At 41.6% G+C, this 24,296-nt stretch overlaps 2 protein-coding genes across 13 annotated transcripts; both read right to left on the bottom strand.

The window, feature by feature from the left end:
* Nucleotides 1–780: 780 nt before the first annotated feature.
* Nucleotides 781–6,433, bottom strand: LOC110510058 (organic solute transporter subunit alpha). Its single transcript, XM_021591345.3, has 8 exons — nt 5,943–6,433; nt 4,638–4,789; nt 3,613–3,686; nt 2,693–2,851; nt 2,203–2,314; nt 1,903–2,049; nt 1,583–1,688; nt 781–1,407 (listed from the first exon to the last, which is right to left on the bottom strand). The coding sequence occupies exons 1-8, from the start codon at nt 6,022–6,024 to the stop codon at nt 1,241–1,243; spliced, it is 999 nt and encodes a 332-aa protein (XP_021447020.1). The 5' UTR covers nt 6,025–6,433; the 3' UTR covers nt 781–1,240.
* A 3,220-nt stretch (nt 6,434–9,653) lies between these two features.
* On the bottom strand, nt 9,654–19,259 carry LOC110510057 (palmitoyltransferase ZDHHC20-A). 12 transcript variants are annotated; one of them, XR_016493238.1, is made up of 15 exons: nt 18,684–19,224; nt 18,180–18,206; nt 17,935–18,029; nt 16,645–16,762; nt 16,478–16,547; nt 16,296–16,328; nt 15,815–15,935; nt 15,527–15,562; nt 14,765–14,897; nt 14,513–14,639; nt 12,868–12,954; nt 12,696–12,769; nt 12,563–12,610; nt 12,067–12,395; nt 11,424–11,990 (listed from the first exon to the last, which is right to left on the bottom strand). XR_016493238.1 is itself a non-coding variant. In XM_021591343.3 (14 exons), exons 1-13 carry the CDS (start codon nt 18,799–18,801, stop codon nt 12,567–12,569), a joined length of 1,083 nt encoding a protein of 360 aa, XP_021447018.1. In that variant the 5' UTR covers nt 18,802–19,224; the 3' UTR covers nt 9,654–12,395; nt 12,563–12,566. The 12 variants fall into 12 exon arrangements, 8 of the variants coding, with proteins under 8 accessions (XP_021447018.1, XP_036823594.1, XP_090082769.1 ...); XM_021591343.3 differs by having other exon boundaries at nt 9,654–12,395; XR_016493240.1 differs by lacking the exon at nt 15,527–15,562 and having other exon boundaries at nt 18,684–19,229.
* Nucleotides 19,260–24,296: the final 5,037 nt, after the last annotated feature.

Raw genomic sequence — 24,296 nt, forward strand, 5'->3', positions numbered from 1 at the left:
ACCTGCCCACCAGGACACCTACAGTACCCGATATCACAGGAAGGCCAAAAAGATCATGGACACCAAGAAACGGCGATGGACATTAGACTGGTGGCAATCTGTCCTTTGGTCTGATGAGTCCAAATTTGAGATTTTTGGTTCCAACCGCCGTGTCTTTGTGAGACGCAGAGTAGATGAAAAGATGATCTCTGCATGTGTGGTTCCCACCGTGAAGCATGGAGGAGGAGTTGTGATGGTGTGGGGGTGCTTTGCTGGTGACGCTGTCACTGACTTATTTAAAATTCAAGGCACACTTAACCAGCATGACTCCCACAGCATTCTGCAGCGATACGCCTTCCCATCTGGTTTGCCCTTAGTGGGACTATAATTAGTTTTTCAACAGGACAATGACCCAAAACACACCTCCAGGCTGTGCAGGGGCTATTTGACCAAGGAGAGTGATTACCCAATCTCAACCCAATTGAGATAGTTTGGGATGATTTGGACTGCACAGTGAAGGAAAAGCAGCCAACACAATTCAAGTGCTCAGCATATGTGAAGCTGGTTGAGAGAATGCCAAGAGTGTGCAAAGCTGTCACCAAGGCAAAGGATGGCTACTTTGAAGAATCTAAAATCTTAAATATATTTTGATTTGTTTAACACTTTTTTGGTTACTAAATGATTCCATATGTATTATTTTATAGTTTTCATGTCTTCTCTATTATTATACAATGTAGGAAATAGTAAAAACTACAGAAAAACCCTTGAATGAGTAGATGTGTCCAAACTTTTGACTAGGACTAGTTGTAATTCACTATATTTATTGATATGAATACAAAATACATATTTCACACCCCCATTAACCCACTTTTGTTTATAAACTCCATCTCTTTCCAACACCCTCACACACCAAACTCCACATAGCCGTGTTGAGAGCTGAGGCAACTTGAGGAACTATGGATGGGACAGACATGTTGTTTGAGGTATATGTTCTAATATTATATTCAGCATAATGCAGGTCAACTTTTAATATACAGTAAGTTTCATCGCATACAAGACTAACCAACAACTTGAACAGCAGAATATACAGTATCACACCATCAAAACAAAATTAATATACAAGTAAAACAATAGTGTAAATGTTTGGTAGAGAATCCCTCTCTCTTTCTTTAACGCACACACGCACACTCACACACACACACACACACACACACACACACACACACACACACCCCTCTCCCTCTCACTCCACCCCAATCTCTCAGACAGTGTGCTCCCCCTCTGGGGCCTGCAGGCTGATCTTGCTGTTCTGGTCGTTGTCGGTCTCGTGGGGGTCGGTGGGAAGAGAGTCATAGGTACGGCGGTACAACGACCGGGTCACCAGGGTAATGATGAACATTTCCAAGATCATTAGCTGCTGACTCAACACTGCAGACAGACACATATACACACACACAGACAGACCAGACAGAAAGACAAACCAGACAGAAAGACAAACCAGACAGACAGACAGAGACAGACAGACAGGGTTGGTGGACATGGACTTCATATTGATCAAGTAATGGCTCTCGTTTGGCTGGTTTGGAGCTATTCTGTCACTTACTGGTACCACGGGCACTAGAGGAGAATGGCGGGGAGCAGGCGATGGTTCCATCCAAGGCCAGGATGTTAATGATGGCCGTCTGCAGCTGACTGAGCACCAGCACCAACTATGGACACATAACCAGCGACATCATGGAGATGCATAGAATATTGGGATGCAGAAATGGATACGGCCATACTGAATCAGACACTACACAACATTCCTAAAAACTCAAGTCTAGGACTAAGGAAAGGACAGAAGCTGATGTAATTTCACCAACGGCATTGAGCAGGAAGTTCCTGGACTATCTGGTTTGTGCAGTAGGACATGGACAGACTCACCTGGTACATGGCATATTTAGGTATGATCTTGATGCTGCGCAGTGTGTTGCATATGTTCATGAACATGATGGCGACAGGCCAGAGGGAGATGATGGTGAGAACACCTATAAATGGGTTGATCCAAATAGCCGTGCCTGTGATCTCCAGCTAAACATCGAGACATGGAGAAAGGTTAAAGAGGGTAGGCATTGAATAGTGGAATCAATGGAATGACACCAAGCTCAGTTTGAAGCTTAAGATGTAAAGGGGATGTTTGTTGTGGCTCAGAAGATTTTCACAGAAAGGAGGACAGTTACTTACATCAGAAAGATCAAAGTTGCCGTTGGTCCACAATATTACGGACACAATTGAGAGGACTGTCTTTAAGATAGCATACTGAAGAGCCCCCAGCTTCAGCAAGAATAACATGCACCTGAATGAAAACAGACCAGCGTTATTAACATGTTCTAACCACTTGTGTTCAAAATTACCAACACAAAGAATCTTCTGGCCCAAGTGTGACCTGAGTATGAATCATCATCCCACTGGTCACAGATGTCATCTAGTTTTGATTTACATTTGGATTACTTGTCAACTAAGATTAATTCAATGTGAAATCGACTAAAAAGGTCACAATGTCATTAGATTTAAGCTAAAAGTTGGGTGAAAAAAAATACAAAATACTCTTACATTGATGATTATTTGCAAATCCAATCAGTTTTCCATGTCATCACATTGATATTTTTGGGATGAAATGACATGGAAACAAGTTGATTCAACCAGTTTTTTCAAAGTGGGTTGTTCCGGTTACCGTGTGACTGGAACGCGTGGCAAGCAGGGACAGCAGCAGCAGCAGGGCCCTACACTGATATTGAAGGTTTTCTGGGCATTGCTCTTCAGAAAGGCCTCACTACCCCCACTCTCCTCTATCATCAGAACCAAGATCTTATACACCACCACTGCAAAGTACCTATAGAGAAAAGGAGAGGTTTTACTTGTAAATTGTTAGATACATTGTACACACATAACAAGTGTGTGTCACCAGCCTTCAAAACCAGTTAGTCTGCCCACTCAACTTTTGTTTGTGTCCCAAAAACGTTTGTTTGTGCTTGTTTGTATCATTTCCTGAATGTTTCCCTTCCAGCTCTCTGGGGATGTGGAATGATATCTGATCTGCTGCATAGCATGATTTACATTTAAAGGCAATGTTCCCGCATTTGCGGAGACTGCGTTTACGGTAAACGCTAAATTACAATTGTGCTATACCACTCAATTTAAATCGTGCTATAGTACGGATCTTCTGCGATAGGGATTGAATCGAGCCCTTATGCCAACCAGATGCATAGGAGTATTGTTTTGCCGGATGTCTAGCCTGCATTTTCTGTACTTGATGCACAGGCTTTGCTTTTCAACTAGCTAAAAATGTAATTACCTTCATTTTTTCTTCCTAGGCGCCCAACTCTCTGGGGATGATCTCTAACACAGTGTAATGATTAAGAGAGTGATTAAACTGTGGTCACATAGTTGAGTGCATTCATAAAAACCCTCCTCCCGTTTATGTCAGTACTCCTTACCATGGCTTCCTGTCAGCCCATTACTACAGGTGAAAGAGCACTGCATCTACTTAGTGCAGTATAGTCAAATTGTTTATGCGTTCATAGAAGGGTATGTGAAAGAGAGAGAGAGAGAGAGAGTAAGTAGTAAGTAGTGTGTTGGTGAGAGGAAACTTACGAATTGGACGTCATATCTGTAAACATGGTAGCCCTTGGTATCCACATCCCAAAACAAGCCATGGTGGCAATGACCTGAGACAGAAACAGAACGTTACTTTTAGTCATAACATTCATCATCCACATGGTTCCCATTCATATAAAGTGATGAATAAAATACTGTATGATCATAGAATGACAGACATTCTAATTTACAGTTTAGCTAAAAGTTAAAGGCCCAGTGCAGTCAAAAATGTGATTATCCTGTGTTTTATATATATTTCCACACTATGAGGTTGGAATAATTTTTGTGAAAATTAGGACAATGCCCTTTTCGTGTAAGAGCTACTTGAAAAGACCACCTGAAATTTCAGCCTGTTTTGGTGGGATTGAGTTTTAACCTGCCTGGTGACATCACCAGGCGGTAAATTAGTTAATATACCAACAAGAATGACAGTTCCAAATCCCTCTGCCAATAACACCTCATTTTCAGATTTCCCCTCACCACTCCCAGACAGTCCCAGCAAAATAAATGTGTTTTGCTAAGAAGCTATTTTTGTTTATTTTTGACCATTTTAATAGAAAACAATCGCGGTAAGGTACTTAATTGTTACCCAGAAAGGATTTGAAATTCAAATAAAAACGGCTGCTTTGGACCTTAACACCCAAACAGATGTTTGTGATCTCCATGTAGGCAATCTAGCTATGTATAACCACAGTGATACACTGCTGTCTCAGTCAAATCGTCAAATCAAATCAAATTGTATTTGTCACATGCCGCAGAATACAGGTGTATGCAGGTGAAATGCTTACTTACATGCCCTTAACCAACAATGCAGTTCAAGAAATAGAGTAAAGAAAATGTTTACTAAATAAACTAAAGTAAAAAATACGATAAAAAGTAACACAATAAAATAACAATTAACGAGACTATATACTCATCCAGTCCAGACAGTGTAGCTATAACCACAGAGATCCACTGGCAGTACTTATTGCATTCAATTGTATCTGGTGAAGGCCAGCGGAGACAGGGAGCTGACTTCTTACCGGTGCAGCACCATTGACCCACATAATAGTTGTCTTCTTAGGAGACGGGACTTTTCTATAGATAAACACACACTCCTCCAGGTAGAGCAGCAGGGACAGCGTAGACATGAGGGTCAGCATGGAGTACAGAGCCACACCAAAGACATCCAGCTCTAGTTAAGGGAGAGAGTAAGAGGATCAGGAGGGAGAGAGAGAGAGAGGTTGTATAGGTCAGTAGAAGCCCCTGGCAACAACAACCTCTCTTGAGGATAGATCAATGCCCTGACAACATCCCCATGGACACAACAGCATTTGTGAAACAGCCTCCAAACCATTTTATTCAGCCTCTTTTGAGGTTGAGTGCTGATGAGATCCCAACAATACTTCACTCGGCCCAGTGCAAATCCAGCTGTCTAAATGTATCCTTGATTAGTTTCATATGGACTGAGATCGAGGCTATCTACAGAAACAATAAACCACCCTTGAAGAGATGTTGACTGAATACAAAAGGATGAAAGGCCATGCAAGTTATTTGTCATCAAATGAGCCATCATATTTCTCAGAACAGAAAAATGACTTTGGAGAAACCAAACATGCATATATGTGGCCTACACATGGAGATGTAATGATGAGCAGAGTGAAATGCTGTCCCTCCAATCAGCCTGGATTAGACTGTAGCCTTCCATTTGGAGGACAAATTCATTCAGAATTTGTTTTATTGGTCTTGTCTGTGTATCAGAGATTGTTTGGTGAACAACAACATTCAGTTGCCTATCCTGTCATGAAGTTCCTTTAAAAGAAAGTATTTGACTCTGGCGTGTGCCACAGAAAGTATTTGACTAGCCACAAAATGAAGGAAATTAGATTTTCAGCATTACACCGGAGACCTGAATACTTCCAGAGCTAACACCTGAGCTTTAGCTCAACGGGCTAATAACGTCTTGTTGTGTGCCAGAGACCCAATCAGTCACATTTCTGCCATGCCAATGGCCACGGTGTAGTTATCACACACATTTGAGAAAATAATTATATAGGACTAACAGTCACTTCTAATATAGCCCTACTATATTATCATACTTCTGTAACTCCTGTTTGGCCTTGGGATGCTTGACATGTCAGGTACAAATGAATGATAGAAGACCAAGACATCATTATTTATTATTATTATTATTTATATTATTTATTTGAAGTCAAACATGCAAAAGAAACAGTCTGCGTCCCAAAAACTGTTTTGTACAATTTGTAGTGAAATTCCCTTTCCCAATTACAACTTGATAATGAAACACTATCTACAAACTGATAGATAAGGTAATCTGGGTAACTCACGCTTTATGACATGGATAGCCAGCGGAGGTTCTTCTAAACAGCTCGGATGGATGGTGCTGTTGAGAGCTTCTTCCATGTCCATAGTCAGTTGAAGTCGGTAATGTGAGGACTCCCAGCCAGGTTGTGAGGATATGCAGAAAATAAACTACCAGTGATGTATCTCTTGCCCACTGACTGCAGTTATATGAGGTGTGAGGAAGCAGACAGCAATAGATATTGAACTTTCCCCCGCAATTAACTTCTGACTGATGATGAGTAAGTTGTTTGCTCAGTGAAAACTGCAGATTTTCCAACTAGTCAATGAGACCACCTTCGCATAGAGAATGGCAGATAACTGTATTTCATTCAAATCTTAGAACTACTGTATTTATTGAGCAACCTTCCTTATCAAGGGGAGCCCAATGACCCACATTCGGCTCCTGTAACTCTCAGTGGAATAACATTCCCATAGATTTGATTTGATCCAGCACACGTTTACGTTTCAGGAGAATGAACTTTGATTGGGGTGTATAGTTTCTTGCCAGCCAACATACAGGAATGAAAGGGGTTGGGAAAGCATGCTAGAGTTAACATATTACCAAATGAATCCAAGTAGAAAATAAATACCCACAGTCAGTCCAACTTCTGGTTTTGATTTCCATTTGCCAACCTAAATTCAACGTGAAATCAACAAAACATTTCACCATGTAATTGGATTTAGGTTAATAGTTTGGTGACATTTTTTCAAATCCAATCAGCTTTCCACGTTGATTCAATGTTGTCACATATATTTTTTGTTGTTGAAATGACGTGGAAACTATGTTGATTCAACCAGTTCTTGCCCAGTGGGTATTGTATTGTTCAACCATCAATCTTAAAGGTTGTGGGTTTATATACAAAATATCACCTCTCTCTCTCTCTCGCTGATTATCTGGAGCCATTTAATTTCAGCGTTCTGCCAATCGAATTACTGTCTCTCTGTTAATGCCACTATTTCCTTGCCTTCACTGTGTTTTTCATCACGTACCCCATCTGTTGTGTATCTGTGTAACTTTTAGTCATGAAAACATTCACCAGTAATGACATGAACTGAGACCAGCAAGAGTGTTGAGGATAACTAACACCTTTTTTCAAATTCTACCAATTTCAAATCAATAAACCATCCCTTTCTAGCTAAATCGATTTTGTTGGATCCCTAAAACTCTGTCCCCATATACAGAATCTAGAATAAAGACTTTCCGGCAGTGGGCTGTAGCTAATGGCTACATGTAGATGGTCTCATCATCACTCAACTTCATTATTGCATTTGAGCTAAGAAAAACATGGATTTTAGTATGTAGGGTGAGACAATTAGGTCTAATCAGTTTACCCGGTTACAAATTAAGTGAAGGGAGAAGGTGAAAGATGATCCAAAAACAGACCTGGATGGATGGATTACAGTCAAACAGAGAGGTTTAGTAAGAGATGGAGAGAAAAGGAGAGAAAGATAAAAGCAATAAAGAGAAAAGGAATGGAGAGAAAGAGAAAAGGAAGAGCGAGTACGAGAGACAGAAAGACAGGTAGCATAAAATTAAATCTGAATAAAAAAGAAGCCATGCATTTAAATGTAAACTTGCTTCGCCTACAGACACCTGTAGATCGAGTCATGTGTGACTTCTCCATAGACGTGGGCTTCTCACACATTTTTCTCCATCCGCACACACTCAGTGAGTCAGGTGGATAGCAGAGAGTTCATTCCCCCACAGTAGACACTGTCACACTCTATAACCCTGATGCAAGGACTCACATTCCTGTGAGTCCTTGAGATATAAACTTGTTTCACTTCAATGCCATAACCATGCAGAGATAAACTTCTAAAACTGCCACTTTTTTTGTCCAAGCCAAACAATTCATTCTAAAACAAAGTGTTATAAATAACGATATCATAACTGCCATCGATAAGAGACAATACTGTGCAGCTGTATTCATCGACCTGGCCAAGGCTCTCAACTCTGTCAATCACCACATTCTTATCGGCAGACTCAACAGCCTTGGTTTCTCAAATGACTGCTTCGCCTGGTTCACCAACTACTTCTCAGACAGAGTTCAGTGTGTCAAATGGGAGGGCCTGTTGTTCAGACCTCTGGTAGTCTCTATGGGGGTGCCACAGGGTTCAATCCTCGGGCCGACTATTTTCTCTGTATACATCAATGATGTATACATGCTGCTGGTGATTCCCTGATCCACCTCTACGCAGACGACACCACTCTGTATACTTCTGGCCCTTCTTTGGACACTGTGTTAACTAACCTCCAGACGAGCTTTAATGCCATACAACTCTCCTTCCGTGACCTCCCAACTGCTCTTAAATGCATGCTCATCAACCGATTTCTGCACACACCCGCCCATCCAGCATCACTACTCTGGACGGTTCTGACTTAGAATATGTGGACAACTACAAATACCTAGGTGTCTGGTTAGACTGTAAACTCTCCTTCCAGACTCACATTAAGCATCTCCAATCCAAAATGAAATCTTGAATCGGCTTCCTATTTCGCAACAAAGCATCCTTCACTCATGCTGCCAAACATACCCTTGTAAAACTGACTATCCTACCAATCCTGGACTTCGGCGATGTCATTTACAAAATAGCCTCCAACACTCTACTCTGCAAATTGGATGCAGTCTATCACAGTGCCATCTGTTTTGTCACCAAAGCCCCATATACTACCCACCACTGTGACCTGTATGCTCTCGTTGGCTGGCCCTCGCTTAATATTCGTCACCAAATCCACTGGCTCCAGGTCAACTATAAGTCTTTGCTAGGTAAAGCCCCGCCTTTTCTCAGCTCACTGGTCACCATAGCAGCACCCACCCGTAGCATGCGCTCCAGCAGGTATATTTCACTGGTCATCCCCAAAGCCAATTCCTCCTTTGGCCACCGTTCCTTCCAGTTCTCTGCTGCCAATGACTGGAACAAACTGCAAAAATCACGAAGCTGAAGACTCATATCTCCCTCACTAACTTTAAGCACCAGCTGTCAGAGCAGCTCATAGATCACTGCTCCTGTACATAGCCCATCTGTAAACAGCCCATCCAACTACCTCATCCCCATACTGTTATTTATTTTGCTCCTTTGCACCCCACTTGCACTCATCTTCTGCATATCTATCACTCCGGTGTTTAATTGCTATATTGTAATTATTTCATAACTATGGCCTATTTATTGCCTTACCTCCCTTATCCTACCTCATTTGCACACAATGTATATAGACTTTTTCCTATTGTATTATTGACTGTATGTTTGTTTATTGCATGTGTAACTCTGTGGAGTTGTATGTGTCGAACTGCTTTGTTTTATCTTGGCCAGGTCGCAGTTGTAAATGAGAACTTGTTCTCAACTTGCCTACCTGGTTAAATAAAGGTGAAAAAAAAATATATAAAAATGTGTAACAGTGAATGCTGTGATTTTCCATGCATCTGTCACTGACACCTCGTTCGTTGACCCCACGATGTGTGAATAGTCTTATATTGCTAAACCTTGCCCTCACGTTTGCTGAAGATTTGCCAAGTGACTTATGACATGACAGTGGCTTATTTTGGCGCATTGCTCTCATCATATAAAGTGGTCTAACTAAAATGTTAAATCAGACGGTATCCAATATTTATCAGGCCCTACCCTTGTTGTAATGGGACTATCTAGGCAACCAACATTGTTTCTAACAACGTAGAAGTGCATTAATCAAGAATGAATGCACTAAAAACAGTATTTATTGTTAAAATGTACACATTAATACAGTGTATTCATCTACAAAATAAACAATTATTGAACTTTGTGAAAATTATTTCCACATTTAGATTATATTTAAAAAAAAACATGAACAACCAAAACTGGCTGACAGGGTAGTACAAATAGTGAGAAAATACTTAACATGCAAAACAGCTTCAATAAAAAAATAAGATATTATTTTAAAAAAAAAATGAAACAGGAAATTGGTCCATGATTTACCGTCAACAGATTTTGTGAATATACAATGTAGCACAAAATACTTCTCTATGGCATTCATTTAAAATGAGAAAGTTAGGATTTCTGGTTAGTCACAATGCTCTCACTCTACATTCCTCCACGATAGGGTGTTATACAAACATTTATGCATCCAGTAAACAAACCGCTTGCAAATTCCAAAACAACTCTCCTAAAAACCACACGGATCATAGTCAGTTGGAAATTAAGAAACCCGATCACAAATATTCTGATTTAAAAAATAATAATAAAAAGTGTCCATTGAGAGGTTGATGTCTAGCTCTAGCCTCCTCTTGGTGGTCTATGAGCATCCTGGCATGATTTACTACAGCAGAACAGTAACTTCCCCAGGGACTACTACACATGGAAACTGGCCTACTGGTATTAACAAAGCTGGTTCAGTACATTAAATATTTATGTATATGCTCAACATTGTACATCGTCCACGACAAAACAATCAAATAATAAGAAAACAGCAATAATAATGAAAGAAAGCAGCATTTGTGATGTAAAATGTGCTTTAAAAAACATGGTACAAAGCCTTCCGTTTTTCTCCATATGTATGCCATTCATCCGATTGAGAAGTCAGGAATTGCATAAAGTGAACACAAATAGCAATTCCTTATTCTCAAAGATAGAACTCTGACATCAAACAATTCATCTCACTTTCCTGTGAAATGTGTCAAAAGTCCCCTCTCGCGAACAAAAGTGATGACTTCACAGATACCTTAATCTTCATAAACTCAGGTTAAAAAACGCTACATATCTGAAAACAATATATGGCAAAAATAAACTATGGAAAATCTGCAACTTAAAAGAAACCTTGAAAATAAATACTTAATGGAGTAACAATGCTGTCCAATGTTAATGAATTATACACCTCTGATATCACACCTCTGAAAAAAACTGTGTTGACTCCCAACAATTCTTGATTAAAAAAATAAATAAATCTACCTGGTCACATACACTGAGTGTACAAAACATTAGGAACATGAGACTGACCAGGTAAATCCAGGTGATAGCTATGATCCCTTGTTGGTCACCTGTTAAATCCACTTCAATGAGTATAGATGAAGGGGTGGAGACAGGTTAAAGAAGAAGAATTTTTAAGCCTTGAGACATGAATTATGTATGTGTGCCATTCCGAGGGTGAATGGACAAGACAAAATATTTAAGAGCCTTTGAACAGGGTATGGTAGTAGGTGCCTGGTTGAGTGTCAAGAACTGCAATGCTGCTGGGTTTCACACTCAACAGTTTGTTTTGCAAGTGTATCAAGAATGGTCCACCACCCAAAGGACACCCAGCCAACTTGATACAACTGTAGGAAGCATTGGGAGTCAAATTGGACCAGGATCCCTGTTGAAAAGTTTCAATACCTTGTAGTCCATGCCCCGACAAATTGAGGCTGTTCTGAGGGGGGTGCAACTCAATATTAGGAAAGGCTTTCCTAATGTTTTGTACACTCAGTGTATATCATCACTGATGCACGGAATTGTGCAAAACATGAGTGGGGATTTGGCCCGTAAAATTGTAAACAAAAATGCTCTCCGGTTTCCATTTCCATCTATATAAATTGTAAAGTTATTACACCATGCTACGGTCAACTATGGCACTGTACTATACCTTTGTTCTTCCATACTGTCCTGAAGGCACAATGCACATTTAAGTTCCGATGATACAGAGCAGGAGAGGATTTTGGGTGAGGCATAGGGTCCTACAAAGCCGTGGTTCGTATAAACCTACTGTCCTATTGAAATCAATGGATATGCTTAGCACCAGTCACAGGATTCAAGTGTAAAGTGCATACAGTACACACACGCTACAATCAACTGAGACAGTAGTGCTCATGACCTTCAGGGCCTCAAGACACAACATTGTATCCTCAGGGTTTAATCAAATCAAAGCCACTAACACATTTTCTGTGCTAAGACACAGTGACCTCTTCATTTTTCCCAATAAAGCAAGTGAATACTGATTTGACGGAGGCGTATAACTGTAAAGCAATTATTTTCCTGCACTTATCTGACCTAGTGCTAAGAGTATTATTTTCCTGCACTTATCTGACCTAGTGCAAAGAGTATTCTTTTCCTGCACTTATCTGACTTAGTGCAAAGAGTATTCTTTTCCTGCACTTATCTGACCTAGTGCAAAGAGTATTCTTTTTTTGGCTTGAATAACAGAGCAGTTCCAGAGATTAATAATAGTTACCAAAAAAATATTGTTGTGCGTTTTTGGTTAGCAACAAAGAAAACGCATCTGCATGTGTTTGGTGAGGATGGAAACTGAAAGCTGATTAAAGCTCTGGTGACAGATGTCGTGTCCATGACAGTCCAGGGTTTGTCCATGGTAACAGGGATGCTGTTTGGTGGTCATAAGAACGACAATAGAAAGGATGGCGGCTATTCGAGAGCGTTTACTTGACATTTTGTCCATGGTAGTAGGGGTACTGCATGTGATAAAAGGCTGGTTTCTGTAGAGACAAAGATGCTGCTGGTTGTAAGGCATCACAGTTAATGGCTCAGTTGTCTCCTGGCAGACATGTAAACTGGCCATTTGAGCCACCTGGTGGTCATCAGTTTCCACTCTAAGGTCTGCAGGAAACACGCGCACTTCAGCGGAACTCATCTATAGGCTTACCTGTCTATGATTCAGTCTCCATGGTCACAGTTACCGTCTGGGCTACGTCTGAAACACAAGGGTTCTAGGGTCAGGCAGCACACAGACACATGGCTACTTGACATTACAGGATATCTATGGGGAATCTACATACCATCCTGATGGCCCTCAATGTGGTTAATGTTGTTGCCAAGGATGTGCTTGGGGCTTGCCAGACCATCTACAGAGCTGTTGGAGGACAAGGCAGAGATTAATTTAATGAATTAGGTGAGATCATTTTACTGAATCAGGAAATAAATAAATCAACCTGAGAAACCATAAATAACCTTTTGCCATTGATCTGGAGGCCCACAGCTATTTGCTCAGGATCTAAGGTCAGCAACCGGGTGACAAAACTGTGTCCATCACCATGACTAACGGAGAGAAAGGAGAGGAGAGAGAGAACGGGGGGGGGGGGGCACTTGGTATTTAAACCCTGCACTAAGTTTCTAAGTACTATAATAATTAGATTAAAACTTTTTTAAATGTTTTTTGAAACAATACAAAACATACAAATAACATCACACCTGCATCTCCAGAGCCCTTATCACTCTCTGCCACATGGCCTCAAACGGCACCCTTTGGTTTCTCTCCTTCGCCCACGCACTTTCAACATTTACATAATAAAGCACTTGAACTTTCCATTGTGTTAACAACGGAGGATTGGTTTATTTCCAGGTTACGTATACCTTTTTTCAAGGTGACTGACGAGAAAGGTATTGTCCAACCCATAGGGTAGCTCACTGCACCCTCATATGCCATGTCTGGATTTACAGACAGGTGGATTAAAAGTACATTTATACTAATACTTCTGACAGCCAACTTTCTCAATCCGCCCCTAACTTTTGGACTTCATAACAATCCCAGAAGGCATTGGATTATTGCCTCATTGTTAGTTTTACACTTAAGACACGACTCTGCAGTTGTGCTGTAGAATTTGTGAATTTTGTCTCTTCTTTAATAAATTCAATACATTAGTTTATACTGGATTAAGCGTACATTTTCATGAACTGTCATTTCGTTAGTTATGTTCCAACATTCCCTTCATCTTGTGCCAATATCAGTTATTTTTCAGTTTTAGTTCCAATAGTTTTTGTCAGTTGGATAGACTTGTATATCTTACCTATCATATGAACATCCTGTTCTGACTCAGATAGGATTCCCTCAAGATTGCTCTGATGTCCAAAAAATCAAATAGACATTGTGATACGTTTTAAGTTGCATGCATTTTAAAAATATCCACATTAGTCAATCCAAAATTGCTTTTGGAATTTTGGATGTGGACCAATTTATTTATTGGTGAATTCTGAAAAGCTATCCAAGGACTGTTTGATAGGCTTGTGTTTTTAGGAGGTCATATTGGTTTTTGTAGAATATTTTTAAAAAATGTCCATGTTGTTCTTAACTATGAAGTTGTTAATGTTCTTAGCCTTTTCCTTTGAAAATAAGACACGTAAAAAGATTCTGGGGTGAACATGTGCATCTTCAAAATGTACCCATTTTTCTTCTTTAATGCATTTAACTATTTGTTGCAAGTAAAAGCCTTGGGAGGCGAGTTGATACAATTCCAAGTCTGGAAGGTTAAAACCAACATTTAGACATAGGAAGATATAAAATGTCACTTTCTATTCTAGCAGTTTTAATTTGCCCATACACCGTCTGTTATGACCGAGTATACTTCGGCAAAGTAGAATAACTATACTTTGGGAGCCATTCCATTCTGAAAAGGTTAACTCTACCATTTAGATTTCTGTGAAGATTGTTCCATTTAATTAGGTCTGCTTTCATATTGGTGAGTGATGGGATCAAGTTATCTTTATATATTTTTCACTTATTAAGCATCCTAAGTATTTGAAATGTTTTGTGGTCTACTTAAAAAAACGATTGTAAATCTCCAAAAGAATAGGTAGATAGTAGACTTGGTGTTTTCACCTGGTGTAGATGGGAAACATCCAGTACTTCTTCTGGTCTCCAAACACCTCCACCACGTTCCTACTGAAGCCCAGAGAGAAGCCATTTTTGTCTGGGCCATTTCTGAAGACAGGAGCCCTGAAAGCCTCTGAAATAAAAACCAAGACATAAACTTATACTATGTCAAACAATGATAAAATGGTGTCAACAATCAATCAAGACAATAGTGGATGAGATGTTCTGTGTTACAGCATGGTGAGGCATGGCAGCTACCTATGGTGGTCCTGTTCTTTCCCACAAGCCAGAGATGGTAGCTGAAAAGCGACAGGATGCTGATGAAGAACATTGCCGCCACAAAAAACAGAAACAACACGTGGAATTTGGCGTGAGTGTCGGGCAGCTGATTCTTGAGAGGGAAGAGAGAGGAGAGCCGTTAGTGATGTCATACTTTTCAACAGAACCATACAGTAGTAATGTTAACCTTCTGCACAGACACACAGGATGTGCACAGACACACAGGATCAGTCAGTTGTAAATGACAATGGGTGACCTCCTCATTCTGGAGAAGCAGAATCTGAGCCTACATGTCTGTTCAGTGAATGGCTCCAGCAGGTACTACATACAGTACAGACCTTTGGTTGTCTGTGAATTCAATATGCAAAATAAGACATGCTAAACAACCAATCCTGTCCAACTCCACACTGGGCCTCAGTTGGGCAAGATGACAGTGGGCATTCATTGTCACAAGCAAGGCAGCATACAACACAGACAAGGACAGAAGCCCAGTCTTAACACTCAAGGAGGAACAGACAACAGCTTATGCTGCAAGACAACAGTGTTTGACACATACTGAAGAGAATCCCTCAACAGCGACTTGTACATCAGAGACAAAAGGCTTGTGAATGCCATTATGGGTGGAGCTTCTCTAGCTTACCTTATTGTGACTTGCCATTAGTGGCAATAGGCTATTCAAAGAAGTGCAACCTTACTTTTTAACTAACATGACGATCAGATGGTGACAATCTTGCATTTTACCTGAGGACAATCCCCAACAGATCTCCTTCGGCAATGCTTTAGGCAAAGTATTAGAGACAGATTGTTAGTGGAGAAATGTGTGCAACTATTTTACAGCGATTAGATATAAAAAATAAATCTGACATGCAGACTGCTCAAATTTGAGGTGGATTATGTAGAGGATTTGGGTATTGGCTAATTGGAACATGCGATCAGGGATCTTACTGCTGTCAGTGTTTACACTCAACCACTAAGCTCTGGCTAGGGAAGAAATGAAAGGCAGCTAGAGTATTACTTAGTAGTACTTACTGTCCAGAATTTGATGAAATACTGCAAGACAGTAGCAGCGATAAACACACAATACAGCATGGAGTAGGCCAGAAACAAGACAAAGAACTTGTAGTTCGAAAATCCAACACAGTTATTCACCCTGAGCAAGAAACAGAGAGAGAGGGGTAAATGAATCAGTCAACGTGGCTCCTGCTGCCTTCTCCACTAGTTGCCTCTATTCTCTAATCTGTATAAAATACAGTGATGACACAAAGTCTACATAATTATCTGTTTGAGAGCTGGGTAATTCCTTTTCCATTGCTGTACTAGACAAAACAGTGACTTCATCAAGTAAAAAGGTCAGACAGATCAAATATGCTGATGCAGTAGAATGGAGAGGATTAAACTCTCCACTGATCCAATCACTATCAAGTCAGTATGAACAAAGAACTTCACACACAAAAGGAGTGTACTGTTGCTAAGCATCTAAATTACAAGAACGGACTGAGGTGTTACATACCATGGACAGTGATGATCCATCTTCAGTACACACCTGAGAGAGAGAGAGAGAGAGCACAAACAAACAAGGAAAAGAAGAAAATAGTATATTACTTTGGAGTTGAAGCATCTAAAAAGACCCCACATAAAATCCAATGGTGCATCTCATCTGAACCCCATGGAGACAGAACTAACTGAACTCACATGTCACAGGTGGAGCAGTGGTGGCAGCGGTCGGGTTTGATCACCTGACAGTGTTCACAGTACCGGACGGCTGTGGAGAACACACCAATACACCTGCTCAATCATCATCAGCTTTAAATCCAAGGTGTGTGTGTTCCAACCATGTGTCGACTGTATTGTATTCTCACCTCCGGTCCCAGTGCGTGTGTAGACAGGCAATCCTATGGCCGCTTTCTTCAGGATGTCCTGCTGAGCATCTGACTGCTCCTTCTCATACTGCTCCTTCTCCACTTTGGCCAGACAAAACTGATGGGAGAACAGAGAGAGTTTCACCAAGTATGTTATAACATAGTTAGTACCGGTAGTCATGCATCTAGAAATTAGGGCCCAGTTGAAATGTGAAACAAGTAACTTGAGATTGAGACAGAGTAACCCCACTTCACAACCATATGCTCTCACACACTCCTATGTGAACATCTGCTGTACAGTGTAATTACAGAGCGCCTAGGGAACCACCCAGCCCAGTGCCCACTCCCCTGGCATTGTGGTGTAGCATCTCACGGGAGGCAGAATTAGTACTACTGGTGAAGACAGATACACTGTGTATTAGGGCCGTCTCCGACGAAAATCTTGACTGACCGAAAGTAGTCTGTACTTATGACCATTCGTAATTTGAAAACATGCATTTTCCCATATATAGACACACCATATGTTTGAATGAAATCAACTATATGTTGGCTACTGAGCTTGTCTGATGCTTTAAGCATTGTGATTAAAAATTAAGAAACAAATGACTCAAGTGGGAGCCAGAGATCAAGATAGCCTAACCAGAAGCAGAAGACTGTAATAGGCTACACCAGCGGTCAGTAACATTTTCCATTTGGAGTGCCAAGTTATCCTACCATTTCTACTGATCTGGATGCCAGTTACGATTTACATTTGCACATTTTAATTTGTAATAAAGTCTATATATCTCAGAATCAATGTCATGTGGTTAATCAATATTCTATCTAAATGAAAATTATACAAATCTAAAAGTAACTTTATCGCCATTGCCAATATGTAAAAAGCCAACAAACAAAAACATAGCAGCCCGCAGGAAGAAAATATCCTGATAAAAATAAATATCCTATAAATCACATTGGCTACAAATGGCCTGTCTGTAAGGAACTTGAAACATTGTATCAACTATTAATTTGGTCCGAGCTAGCAAACTTGCAACATTGTATAAAATATTCTGGGCCATATCCTGAGCTAGTGAGATGCGGTAAGTAGTAATTGGGTAGGCCTATTTTACGACGTTTCCATAGGAAACAGAAATTTCCATAACCAAACAATGGATTAGTCCACTCAGACAGGCGTCTCGTGTGCCATACATTTAAAAAATACATATACTTGCCACCACCCCACAAAAAAAATATCAGCCTTACAGCCTTTTCGACCAGTAGACTAAATTGGGTCAGCCCTACTCTGTATACCTCTTTAGAGGGGCTGGCAGGCCTACTGCAGATAGTCTTCCAGTAGGACCAGATAAACATGATGAAGAACAGGTGGAAGACAACCAGGTATGATACTGTTGGAGAGAGGGAGCAAGAATAAAAAACAACCAGGTATGATACTGTTGGAGAGAGGGAGCAAGAACAAAAAACAACCAGGTATACAATAGAGTTTGTGTGATCAAAGACAGTTGTGAAAGCACCAAATGTTTCTGAATGTTACTTACTTTTTTCTGCATTATTTGGGATTGTAACTGAAACAGACAAAGTACACACAGAGAGAGAAAATAGGAGTTTAGAGAGGGCATCTGATTGATGCGTCTGCAGAGTTACAGTACTACAGTAGTATGCTCACATCTACAGACCCCCTCCTCTCACCCCCCAGCGGTAGCCTGGCACTACCAGTGGGGGACCCACCCATCACAGAATGCTTTGTTTGCCCTGCTGAAGGGATGCCCCTGATTACAGCCACTCACTGACTGACTGACTGACAGACATGCATGTCATTGTACTATCAGCAGCAGAAACAGGCTAAAACAGGGTTCTATCTATGAGCGTGATTGGCTATCCGCAACAAAGTAGTCTTTCACTGTTTCACCTGTTCTCGTCCCACCACATTTCTGTACTGTTTCCCGAATCCTACACATTCTCCAGCTGGGCAGTCAAGCAACTTTGTTTCAATGAGGAAACAAACACCGTTAATCATCCAAAAACGATAATTGTATACTTACAGATACAGAGTTCCACGACGTATGCATAATAAGACCAGCCAACGACCAGGTTGATGAAAATAACAGGTATCCAAGCTAAACTCCGTTGACAGCACTTTAGTACATGATGCGGAGCCATCTTTAATCCTGCGGAAAATAGTGGTGTGACGTCAAAGCTCCAGTTTTTTGACTGAACCGAAGATGATCTATTATATTGACAAGATAGTCGAGTAGCTGCTCTAACAAATGACTGAAAAATGGAAATACATGTCCTCAAAGATGGAAGGCAAACGGGAGGAGTCAATATCAGGTGGGACCATTCTAGCCAATCAGAAAGGGAAGATACGCGAGTGAACAACACGCACAGCTCCAATATAAATGTAGTAGTTTTTTCCCAAATTGCCGAAACGCCACGTGCGGCCACTTATATAGTGCATTCGTAACAACCTCACAATTACGAAACGTGTATTCGATCAAATAAGCCTCACGTGGAAAATTAGCAGTTACATTTTTTGCTCGACCAAATTCGACACTGTCTCACAGACACAGACCTCCATACAAGAATCCGTCACTTCGTGGACAGATTTTGGGCAGAGTAATGCCGCGTTCAAAACCACTGGGAGTTTGGGACTCGGAAATCTCCGAATTTAGTCTGTTCAAAACAACTGGGAACTTGGAGAAAAAATACGAGCTCCGACTGGGAAAACCCGATTCGAATAGTCATCCAACTCGGAATTTCCATCCTGAAGATCAAGATGATTTGACCTCGTATTATTTTGAGTTCCCAGTTGATATGAACGCGGCATCAACCCTTTCGCTTCACCACTTCCTTTCTCACTGAACAATGAACGCCTCTTCTCCATCAGATTAATTCACCACACATCTGTACAGCTGTGAACTGGTAGGCCATGGAGACTGGACGTGAATTGACGATCTTATTAAATTACCGAATTGTGTGGGGGTGGGTGATTCTAATAAATTACTATTGCAATGTCTGCTTGTGTTCATTGTTTGAAAAGGCTTCTTAAGTTTGTAATTTCCACTTTAAAACGTCAGACTTGATTTCCATAAGGAAACATTTATCAACCCCTACAAAAAATGTTCATTAATTATAATCCACTTAATAATTCACATTTCCTGTTCCTGCAAAATTATTTCCCTGCTGTAGCAAACTGGCTCAAATTAAGATCTTCTGTCTGTAAGCCTAATACAGGGGTCTTCAACCTTGTCTTGCCCAGGGAGCCTGGCATACGGTGACCCAGAGACCCCATCATACTTTATCAATTCATTTTTTAATGTCTTGTCTTATCATCAGCAACAAAAAGTTTGAAACATTTTAAAATGAATAGATTTGGGGTGGCAGGGTAGCCTATTGGTTAGAGTGTTGGACTAGTAACTGGAAGGTTGCAAGTTCAAACCCCTGAGCTGACAAGGTACAAATCTGTCGTTCTGCCCCTGAACAGGCAGTTAACCCACTGTTCCTAGGCCGTCATTGAAAATAAGAATTTGTTCTTAACTGACTTGCCTAGTGAAATAAAGGTAAAATTATTTTGACATTCTAATTGGAAGAGGAGGTGTAAAACTCTAACATAGCCTATTATCTAGAAAGGTAACTCCAAACCCATGTTCGCTAAGAGCAGTTGTTTAGGCCAGTTGTTTAGGCCAATGAAAGCTTACCAGCAGCCGGTGGCACTTCCCGCACTGGTAGCCTATTCTCGGATGCTTTTTCAAGGCCTATGTCAGATATTCCAGTGAGTGTAATTGGCTCCAATGAGTGTAGTTTGCTCAATATTAGTAGTTGATAAATAAAGTTGACATCATTAGAATATATTCTCCTCTTTTCTACTGTAGGTATGTTGCTAGCGATATAAAAAAACCCACAAAAAAACCACTGAAAATAAAATATTATTTATATTATTTTATAGGACCCACTACAGTATCTTCGTGGACCCCCAGTTGAAAACCCCTGGCCTAGACCACATGAGAATGGATAACATGTTTTATATGCTTCACCTCATGTGTCAGTTTATGACCTGGTTGCCAAACTTGCCATATTTGTTTGGAGATAAGAGATAGGCTGTGCCGGGTACCTACTGTTTCTTTTTATTTTAATATGCAAATGTTGTTTATTTCTGAGGTCAATTTGTGTACGATTATAATTTGTCACATGTTAGCCCCAGCTTCACATGGCCAAACCCTACAGCCTTACTCAAGCTGAGATGAGCTATTATATATATTATTTTATTGGCCAAAGTACAGTGCTCCTACCTAGAAACAGGCAATGCAAATAGTCTGGGTAGCCATTTGATTAGCTGTTCAGGAGTCTTATGGTTCGGGGGTAGAAGCTGTTTAGAAGCCTCATGGACCTAGACTTGGCGCTCCAGTACCGCTTGCCGTGCAGTAGCAGAGAGAACAGTCTATGACTAGGGTGGCTGGAGTCTTGGTATAGAGGTCCTGGATGGCAGGAAGCTTGGCCCCGGTGATGTACTGGGTCCGTACTCACCACGCTCTGTAGTGCCTTGCGGTCGGGGGCCGAGCAGTTGCCATACCAGGCAGTGATGCAACCCGTCAGGATGCTCTTGATGGTGCAGCTGTAAAGCCTTTTGAGGATCTGAGGACCAAGGCCAAATCTTTTCAGTCTCCTGAGGGGGATAGGTTTTGTCGTGCCCTCTTCACAACTGTCTTGGTGTGCTTGGACCATGTTAGTTTGTTGGTGATGGGACACCAAGGAACTTGAAGCTCTCAATCTGCTCCACTACAGCCCCGTCTATGAGAATGGGGGCATGCTCGGTCCTTCTTTTCCTGTAGTCCACAATCAACTTCTTTGTCTTGATCACATTGAGGGAGAGGTTGTTGTCCTTGCACCACATGATCAGGTCTCTGACCTCCTCCCTATATGCTGTCTTATCATTGTCAGTGATCAGGCCTACCACTGTTGTGTCATCAGCAAACGTAATGATGGTGTTGGAGTCGTGCCTGGCCGTGCTGTCATGAGTGAACAGGGAGTACAGGAGGGGACTGAGCACACACCCCCGAGGGGCCCCCTTGTTGAAGTAAAGCGTGTCGGAAGTGTTGTTACCTACCCTTACCACCAGGGGGCAGCCTGTCAGGAAGTCCGGGATCCAGTTGCAGAGGGAGGTGTTTAATCCCAGGGTCCTTAGCTTAGTGATGAGCTTTGAGGGCACTATGGTGTTGAACACTGAGCTGTAGTCAATGGATAGCATTTTCACATAGGTGTTCCTTTTGTCCAGGTGGGAAAGGGCAGTGTGGAGTGCAATAGAGATTGCATCATCTGTGGATCTGGTATGCAAATTGGAGTGGGTCTAGGGTTTCTGGGATAATGGTGTTGATGTGAGCCATGACCAGCCATTCAAAGCATTTCATGGCTACAGACGTGAGTGCTACGGGTCTGTAGTCATTTAGGCAGGTTACCTTAGTGTTCTTGGGTACAGGGACTATGGTGGTCTGCTTGAAACATGTTGGTATTAAAGACAGGGAGAGGTTGAAAATGTCAGTGAAGACACTTGCCAGTTGGTCAGCACATGCTCGGAGTACACATCCTGGTAATCCGTCTGGCCCAGGTGCCTTGTGAATGTTGACCTGTTTAAAGGCTGCGGAGAGCGTGAACACACAGTCGTCCGGAACAGCTGGTGTTTCACTGACAATATTTCAGTGTTACTTGCCTCGAAGCGAGCATAGAAGTTATTTAGCTCGTCTGGTAGGCTCGTGTCACTGGGTAGCTCTCGGCTGTGCTTCCCTTTGCAGTCTGTAATAGCTGCAAGCCCTGACACATCTGACAAGCGTCAGAGCCAGTGTAGTACGATTCAATCTTAGTCCTGTATTGACGCGTTGCCTGTTTGATGGTTCGTCGAAGGGCTTAGTGGGATTTCTTATAAGCTTCCGTGTTAGAGTCCCGCTCCTTGAAAGCGGCAGCTTTACCCTTTAGCTCAGTGCGAATGTTGCCTGTAATCCATGGCTTCTGGTTGGGGTATGTACACTACCGTTCAAAAGTTTTTGGGTCACCTAGAAATTTCCTTGTTTTTGAAAGGAAAGCACATTTTTTGTCCATTAAAATAACATCAAATTGATCAGAAATACAGTGTAGACATTGTTAATGTTGTAAATTGCTATTGTAGCTTGAAACTGCATATTATTTTTATGGAATATCTACATAGGCGTACAGAGGCCCATTATCAGCAACCATCACTCCTGTGTTCCAATGGCATGTTGTGTTAGCTAATCCAAGTTTATCATTTAAAAGGCTAATTGATCATTAGAAAACACTTTTGCAATTATGTTAGCACAGCTGAAAACTGCTGTGCTTATTAAAGAAGCAATAACACTGTCCTTCTTTAGACTAGTTGAGTATCTGGAGCGTCAGCATTTGTGTGTTCGATTACAGGCTCAAAATGGCCCGAACCATGAACTTTCTTCTGAAACTCGTCAGTCTATTTTTGTTCTGAGAAATTAAGGCTATTACATGTGAGAAATTGCCAAGAAACTGAAGATCTCATACAACGCTGTGTACCACTCCCTTCAAAGTACTGCGCAAACTGGCTCTAACTAGAATAGAAAGAGGAGAGAGAGGCCCTGGTGGACAACTGAGCAAGAGGACAAGTACATTAGAGTATCTAGTTTGAGAAACAAACACCTCACAACTCCTCAACTGGCAGCTTCATTAAATAGTACCTGCAAAACACCAGTCTCAACATCAACAGTGAAGAGGTGAGTCCGGGAAGCTGTCCTTCTAGGCAGAGTTGCAAAGAAAAATCCATATCTCAGACTGACCAATAAAATAAAAGATTAAGAGGTGCAAAGAACACAGACACTGGACAGAGGAACTCTGCCTAGAAGGCCAGCATCCCGGATTCGCCTCCTCACTGTTGATGTTGAGAAGGGTGTTTTGCGGGTACTATTTAATGAGTTGGCTAAACGCCATGACCGGGCATTGGACAGTTTGCCGAAGCAATTCCGCAGTTTGGGAGGCAGCCTACCATGGTGGTAATCCCACAGCCGCTCGGAAACCCAGCTGTTAGCAGAGCCGTCTCATCGACCACTCCACCTTCTCGGGAGCACCGTTTACCCCCCCGGAACGCTTCAATGGAGAGTAGAGCATCTGTCGGGTGTTTCTTCTAGCTCAGTGTGCCCTCATTTACGAGCTTCAGCCCTCCTCTTTCCCCTCAGGCTATCTTGGAGTGACATCACGTGGATGTCCGGGAGGGCTCTCACGTGAGCTACTGCTGTATGGGAGTCAGCCTGGCCATATGCGTTAGTCTGGAGGGATTTGTGGGAGAGGTGAAGGTTTTTTACACCCCGTTCTCCAGAAGAGAAACTGCTCGGAAGCTAATTCAGCTTCGGCAGGACTCCTGCATTGTGGCCGACTATGTGGTGGATTTCCGCACGTTGGCAGCGGAGAGTGCTTGGAACCAGGAAGCACTGTTAGATATGTTCCTGCAAGGCGTCTCGGGGGAGGTCAAGGACGAGCTTGTTGTTCAGGAGTTACCTACGGATCTCGATTTCCTCATCGCTTTGACCATCAGAATCGATGGGTGACTTCGCTCACACGTCCAGGGATTCCACCTTGCATCCGAGTCATCCCGGAAGTCCCCGACGATCCCATTTCCAAGAGAACCC

The sequence above is a fragment of the Oncorhynchus mykiss genome, chromosome 29, assembly GCF_057628025.1.
Source record: "Oncorhynchus mykiss isolate SJ-2025 chromosome 29, ASM5762802v1, whole genome shotgun sequence".
In the NCBI taxonomy this organism is placed as follows: domain Eukaryota; kingdom Metazoa; phylum Chordata; class Actinopteri; order Salmoniformes; family Salmonidae; genus Oncorhynchus; species Oncorhynchus mykiss.

Bases quoted from the DNA above. Each gene is read 5' to 3' on its own strand.
- LOC110510057 (XM_021591343.3), bottom strand. From the start codon at position 18,801: ATGGCTCCGCATCATGTACTAAAGTGCTGTCAACGGAGTTTAGCTTGG. The intron at 18,207-18,683 runs GTAAGTATACAA...TGTCTGTTTCAG, and splicing joins CGTCGTGGAACTCTGTATCT to TTACAATCCCAAATAATGCA. The intron at 12,955-14,512 runs GTGAAAACACCA...TCTCTCCGTTAG, and splicing joins ATGTTTCCCATCTACACCAG to TCATGGTGATGGACACAGTT.
- LOC110510058 (XM_021591345.3), bottom strand. From the start codon at position 6,024: ATGGACATGGAAGAAGCTCTCAACAGCACCATCCATCCGAGCTGTTTA. The intron at 1,689-1,902 runs GTGAGTCTGTCC...ATGTGTCCATAG, and splicing joins CTAAATATGCCATGTACCAG to TTGGTGCTGGTGCTCAGTCA. The intron at 1,408-1,582 runs GTAAGTGACAGA...GTCTGTCTGCAG, and splicing joins CTCTAGTGCCCGTGGTACCA to TGTTGAGTCAGCAGCTAATG.